The sequence below is a fragment of the Bison bison genome, unplaced genomic scaffold (assembly GCF_000754665.1).
Source record: "Bison bison bison isolate TAMUID 2011002044 unplaced genomic scaffold, Bison_UMD1.0 scf7180017864289, whole genome shotgun sequence".
Lineage (NCBI taxonomy): Eukaryota > Metazoa > Chordata > Mammalia > Artiodactyla > Bovidae > Bison > Bison bison.
The window spans coordinates 11,334,229-11,341,139 of record NW_011494861.1 but is presented as its reverse complement, the minus strand read 5'-3'; the positions used below and the strand labels follow the sequence as shown (position 1 = coordinate 11,341,139).

Here is a 6,911-nt window from a genome sequence, read left to right as displayed (position 1 = left end):
ACTCACCCATGTTGAGAGTGACGGTGATGATGTTGAGTGACATGGTGGAGTCCGTGATGCTGCTGAAAGAGGAGGCCTGTAGGGGACGCCAGGTGAGGGGCTGTGAGTGGGACCCATCTGCCCGCCCCAGCCTACACCTGCTCAGTCCACACCTGACTGGTTCACACCTGCCAGCCCACACCTGCCCAGTCTGCACCTACCCGGTCTGTCTGCCGCAGGCGCTGTTTCCGCCGCCGGCGCTTGTGTTTCCGGATGAGCCTGGAGGAGGTGCTCTGCTCCGTGGAGCTACTCAGCCTGGGGGGGCCCAGAGTCAGGGTCTGGCCACCCCCATACAGTTGAACTCAAAGGGGCAGGGACAAGGCTGAACCTGGGGAAACCATCCCCACCCTGCAGACAGTGAGCAGCCAGCAGGGTGTCCTGCCCATGTGCACACGCACATGCATACATACATGTGTGGTCCAGGGCACACACCCTGCCCCAACTTACACCCCCACCCTCACCCACCGGCTTGTGTTGTCATCTTCATCCGAGTCGATGAAGCTGCTGGACTCAAGTTCACTGCTCAGCACGGTGGACGCACTGTCAGGGGGCAGCCCCAGGTCCCGCCGCCGGTCCCCCCTTGGGTGCCCGTTGGTCCGGGCTGCTGTGGGGACAGCAGGGATGGGGCCTGGCCATGGGATCCCCTGGAAGTCATGGGAAGCCCCTGCAACCTCATGCACGCTTTCACCTGGGAGCTGGCAGGGTGACTGCAGGGCTGCTGAGGGGTCACTAGGGTCCAGAGTATTTGGGTCTGGAACCTCTGCCAAGGGACCCCCAGGGGAAGAGGGGCCAGCAGGGGCTTGGGGTGCCCACGGGGGTCCCAGGGAGGTCAAGGGCATGGCCTCATTACCCTCTTCACGGTTCCGGCGTCGGGCTCGCTCCCGCCGGTGGCTGACCAGTGACTCCGTGCCAGTCTCGTTATCCATCCCATCGCGGCTGCCGGCCACATTCGGGCTGTGCCGAGGAGGGCTGGGCTGGGGCGGCCAGGCCACTCATGCCTCAAACACCCTCTCAGCTCCTCTCCTCCCAACATCCAGTGGGACCTCAACTCCAGCAGAGCCCCCATCTACCCGCCGGCCCACTCTGGGCCTCTCCACTTGCCCCTCCTCTGCTGACCAGCACCTACTGACCGTGGGTCCCTGCGCAGCTGCCCCTCCCCACTTCCAACAGGCTGGCAGGACGCAAGCCCCTCAGCTCCACTGGGCTCAGCACAGCCCCCCAGAATCCTTACTGGAAGGAGGGAGGCCGGGAGTCCCCGATGCCGCCTGTCCGCTCAAGAGGCGGGGGCAGGTCTGTGTGTCCATCAGTGCCCTGAGACCCTGCATCCGAGTGAGCACCCTCAGCCAGAACCAGCTGTAGACAAGAGCAGGGCTCAGGAACCAGCGTCCAGGTGACCCCAGCAGGGCACCGGCATGGGCAGTCACCTTCTTGCACTCCCACCAGCCCAGGGCCCTCTGCCAGCATCCCATGGACTCACCCAGGAGACCACACGGCCGTTGAAGCAGGGCAGCTTGGCATTATCGTCAGAGATCTCCTCCTTTACAACCCTGCAGGCAGACGCAGCTGTGAGGCAGCCACACTGGGGCCTGCTCCCATCACTGGGCTCTGGACTAAGGCCCCCAGCTTGTCCGGGGTGTGGGTCACATGGGGCATCTGGCCACACGGGGCATCCGGCCACACACCCATATGCCAGTCTGTGCGGATGCCCTCACCCAGCACCTCCGCTTCTGGGGACCATCACCATCCTTCCAAGGACTCCACCCAGGGCCCGTGGGGCCCAGATACAAATACAAGTATCCTCCTTGCTCTGTGTGACTCCCCCAGACTTCGTATTGTGACGGCAGGGCTCAGTTCACAGCAGGCTTCAGCACAAGCAGGGTGTGGGCAGAGCCCCCAGGAGATGCACGGCACACAGACCTGCAAGCTCACACTCCAGGAATGGGCCACCACCCTCCTGACCTGTTGGCCCAGCCAAGGAGACAGAAACAGATCCCCACTAACAACACTGGCCCAACTCGAAGGGCGGACAAGTGCAGGGCCAGCAGGGCCCATGGAGAAGCCTCAGGCCCTGAAGGTCACCAGCTCTACCCACTGCCCAACGGCTAGCCTGGCCTGTCCCTTCATGCTGCCCCCAGCAGGTGGGCCGGTGGGGACAGGAGAGGCAGGTGGCCAAGGCCCAGGGCAACTCTAACTGGGAAGGAAGCCAATGACCCTGGGGTCAGAAACAGGTTGGGGAGGTCCAGGAGTCCGGTTCAAAGGGGTGAGAAGGGTAGCAGAGAAGGGCCATGGGGCAGGGCAGACAGTGCTGTGGCCCAGACACATCCCACACTGTGGCCTCCCGGAGGCCCAGGGAGCAGAGTAGGCAGGGCGGGGCCGGCAGCAGGCCCCTGGAGCGCAGCCCTGCCCAACACCGCAGATTTCCACACCTGGGATGAGGGCCCAGTGTAGAAATAGGAGCTACAGACCAAGCAGGAAGTAGCCTCGTGGCCTCTGGGCCCAGACACCTCAACTCGGCATGTCCGAGGCAGCAGCAGGGGGCAGGAGGCCCCAGAGAGCAAGGCTCCAGTCCACCCCACCCACCAGGAGAGGCCCAAGACCTCAGGGCAGAGTGCACAGAGGAGACAGGGCAGCCTGGAGGGGGCACTCCGCCAGGGTCCTATGGTGACTCCATCAGATGCCTCCCAGGCCTCCCAGGCCAGCCACACAGGCACAGATGAGGTGGACAAAACAATGGACAAGAGTCATTTCTCAGGAGCCCCTCTCCCCAGTGAGGAACAGACAAAGTGTCTGCAGCCTCCATCATGCACCACAGTCCGGCAGAGCTGAGCTCTGAGGAGGCCGAGACCCAGCCCAAGATGACAGAAGGTGTCACCACATGAAGACCTGTGGTGGCCTGGGGACACTTGGGGTTCTGCTGGCTGCAGCCAGGAGACAGGGGATTGCAGCAAGCCCTCCAGGGGACCCAACAGGCCCCAAGCACCACCTCTGAGTGACTGCAGCAAGAGACCCAGGGGGACCTGGTTCTCACTTCACAGCCCAGGTGGCCTGGCCCGCAGCCTCCCCTCCCTCCCTGCACTCATGTTCCCGCCCTTTTGACTCACAGCACAAGGTCCATGGGGCTTCCCAGAGGTGGACACCTCAGGCGGCACCCTGAACCCCCACTGCCTGCACGGCCAGTGCCTCCAGACAATCGGTCACCCAGAGCTGCCTGAGGCCCCCATGCAGCCCACTCACACATGAATGCCCTTGACCAGGGCCCAGAGGCCCTGCTTCCCCAGTCCTCTCCAGCCTGAGAGATATACACCTTCTGGTCAGAACTAAAGGGCACCCAGCCTTCCCCCTGGGGGTCAGGGCATCGAGGAGCAGCTAGTCAGGATAGCAGGGAGGGAGAGGGAGGGCCTTGCCTTCCCCAGGGGCACGCCCAGCACCAGGGGCACGGTGCTGCCCATCCCTAGTGATGGCCAGGAACAGGGATGAGGTTGGGGGTGGGGTTTGGGGAGGCCTCAACCAACCCTGGGGAAATGCCCCCCAAACAACCAGAGCGCCTTCCCTGAACCTGAGAGTAGACCTCAGGAGCTGTGGTCAGCAAAGACACGAACCCTCAGGGTGGCCACCCAGGGGAACCTCCATTGGCATGTTGCCCCCAGCTCTGGGATTCCTGGTGAGATCCATGATAACCTGGAACTTGGGCTGTCCAGCCCCACCCGCCACCCCCGCAGACGCGCCCCAGCCAGGAATCTGCTCAGAGCAGGGCCCATACAGAGCAGGCTCCCTGCTCCAGGCCAGGAGCCCAGGGACCCTTGGGCTTCCAGAGACCCAGTGGGATGCCCCGCCTGTGTCCTCAGAGACACAGGGGTGCCCCAGGAGTCAGGATCCTCAGTTCCCACAGAGCCTTCATCTGTCCCCCTACTGCCTCCTGACCAGGCTTGGGCTCTGAAGGCTCCAGGGTGAACGGTCTAGACCCTAGACCCTCCACGCCTGACTGCAAGCTCCAGGGGTTGAGGCATCTAGAACCTCTCAACACCAGGGGCACTGGCTGCAGAGGGCAGAGCTGCAGAGGGCAGAGTGGGAGCTCAGGCAGCCTAGACCAGGCCAAGCACAGCCCCCACCACAGCCCCCAGGGCCCACAGACAGATGGCCCTGCAGACCAGAGCTCTGGCCCAGAGATGCAGGGCCCAGGGCCACTGCCAAGTCCAGGGAGGCCTGGAGTCCACAAGGCAGTGGAAGCCTGTGAGCATGGCTGCACACCAAGCCCAATGCTTAGCACCTCTGGGTCAGACCAGCACAGGCTCTGAGAGCCTCCCCAGCTTCACTGGGACACACAGCTATGACCTGGATGGGAAGAGTGGGAGGGAGGTGCAGGACTCTCTACCCACTTGCCAAAGATGCTCTACCCACTTGCCAAAGATGCTCATGGAGAGTGGGGCCTGGCCAGAGCAAGTGGCTATGGCCACACCTTAGACTTAGCAAGGTTTCCCTTCCTGGCCAGAGAGGCCAAGAACTGAGACTTTAGGAACAGAGGTCTCAGCAGGGTCAGGGACCTCACAGTCCCCAATCTGAGGCCACCCCTCTCATAAGGGGGCCACTTCCCCAGCCCAGCCAGGGCCTGACCCCTCTTTCTCCAATCTCCAGCTATATCCATTAGGTAGCCAAGGTGAGACTCTAGCTCTCATTTATACTAAAGTGTGAGTGACTAATCAGACACTCCCAGAGGAAATTTATTCCACTGAGTAAATGATTCTACAGAATAAACAGAACCTGGAACTCTGTAGGTAGATCTCAGGAGAGGGAAGGAAGGAAGCAGATCCCCTCCAAGGGTCCCTGAGGCCAACAGGCCACCAACCACAGGTCTGGGGGTGGGAGTGGAGGATAAGATGAGCCACCCCTGCTCTGTCTGCCCATGCCCACTGCACCTTCCAGAGTCACCCCAATCCCTCCCTCTGTCCCAGCCCAGCCTACCAGCCCGGTCTTGTTCCCTCCCTCACATCCCAGTCATGCTTAGACAACCTGAAGAACACCTACTCTTGCTTCAAGACCCATATCTTGCCTGCCCACCATGACCTCCTGGGCCAGGGCACCCATGGGTCCTGAAAATCCTCTAGCAGGCACAGCCTCTGCTGAGAGTGCACCTGGCGTGGGGCAGGGGTCTCTGCAGCTCAGTGGCTATTAGACACAGTAGGAGGGTCGGTCCCTCAGCTGCACCCCAGATCATGGTCCCAGGGCAGCAACCTGGGGGGTTGGGCACACAGTTTGTCACACACTCCCTTCAGTGTGTGAAAGAGCATGTGTGATTTCAGTAATTTTTGTTAAAATGATAAACTAAGTTAAAAAACAAAAGCACCCTTTCATATACCTGATGCTCACAGCCAAAGCAGAGCAGGCTCAGAGAAGTGAGACTGTAGGCGATCAACCAGCTGAGGCGGGTAGGGGGCAGCCAGTGGCCAGGACCAGGCTCCCCAGTCTATGCCCTACCCTGTGAAGCCTGGCCTGGGGGCAGCTCCTAACCTGAGCCCAGCAGGGCTGGGGGCTGCCAAGGACCCATTCCTTGTTCTCTGCCTCTCCCTGGTGTTTAGGGTATGAGACAGTCTAGTTGCCCCCATGTCCCTCAGGCCTCCCTGGGAGCCACAAAGTGGCCTCAGCTTAACCTGACCTGGGACTGCCCAGGGCCAGCGCAAACCACAGAATCCAGGAAATGGCCTCAATGTCAAAGTCCTAAGACGCAGCCACAGACAAGGACACGGGCTGCCTAAGGGCGCCCAAGCACACCTGCTCGACCCAGGCGGCCTCTGGGTGCCCCCCCAGCACTGCCGAGCGGGGGACTCAGGTTACCCATGGTTGTGCTGGGTCAGGGCTCGAGCGTCCAGGCAGCCTCCAGTTCACCACTCACCATTCCAGAGGCCTGGCCCGGCACAAGCAGGAAGTCCCCTCAGCCGGGACAGCCACCCCTAAGGGCAGACGTGGGAACTCTGACCCAGAGGCTGCCCGAGTCAGCAGCTGGCCTGCACTGCTCTCAGGAACCCAAGTGGCATGTAGTTCAGCAGGGACACAGGCCCTGTGGCCAGCAACCCCAAGGCTGGGGTGGGTGGAATAAAGCCCCATGTTGCCCAGTGACCCTTGGCCCCTGCCCTGTCCTGAGGACCCTGGAGAAGGCGGCCAGAAGAATGCTGTTTTAAGCCTCCAGAAACTTCTGCAGACCCCTGCAGACAGATCTGTGCCCTTGTCCCGGATCACCTCATTTCCCCCGTGCTAACTAGGAGACCCACTGAGTGGCTGGCACCCTGTCCCCTCCCTAACCCCTTCCCCCCAACGCTTGGAAACTCCTCTGACCCCAAGTCTCATGAATCCCACCTGCCCTCCACATAAGGGGGTCAGCAGACCCTGAGTCTGACAGGTGCCAAGATGGGATTTCGGAGGTCCACTTCGACTACAGACCTCCACCACAAGTAACACACACTCAGAACAGGGCCCAGGGTGAATGGAGAAGCCAGGACTAATGTCCGCCCACCGTCCAGTGCTCTCAGACCCCGGGGCAGGCAGTCAGGGGCCCAGGCGTCCCATGCTCAGAGCACAGACAGGTGGGACACACGCACCAGGGCGCGCAGACACCGCCCAGGTCACAGCCCCAGGATCCCCTGCCCTGCCTGGCCGGACAGGTGCCTACCGCGCGCACCCGCGCACAGGCCCTACGTCCCACTGACCCGAAGTCCTGGTCCATAGACTTGAAGAAGAATTTGTAGGCGTGCACGGGCCGGTTGCTGAGCACGTTCTTGAAGTCGGCCAGCGTGACGCGCTCGGGCGCCACCGGCAGCTTGACCAGGTACGGCGTCTCCTCCTCATCCATGTGATAGATGATCTTGGTCTCCGCCATGGCG

At 61.9% G+C, this 6,911-nt stretch overlaps 1 protein-coding gene across 1 annotated transcript in view; it reads right to left on the bottom strand.

Moving 5' to 3' along the window:
* Nucleotides 1–6,911, bottom strand: part of DVL1 (dishevelled segment polarity protein 1) — an 11,819-nt gene extending 4,908 nt beyond the window's left edge. Inside the window, exons 1-7 of the mRNA XM_010850224.1 lie at nt 6,738–6,911; nt 1,517–1,586; nt 1,271–1,392; nt 890–993; nt 505–643; nt 201–294; nt 3–76 (exon numbers count right to left, since the gene is read on the bottom strand). Coding sequence (XP_010848526.1) covers nt 3–76; nt 201–294; nt 505–643; nt 890–993; nt 1,271–1,392; nt 1,517–1,586; nt 6,738–6,907 — 773 coding nt within the window. The 5' untranslated portion in view covers nt 6,908–6,911. The remainder of the gene's footprint in view (nt 1–2; nt 77–200; nt 295–504; nt 644–889; nt 994–1,270; nt 1,393–1,516; nt 1,587–6,737) is intronic.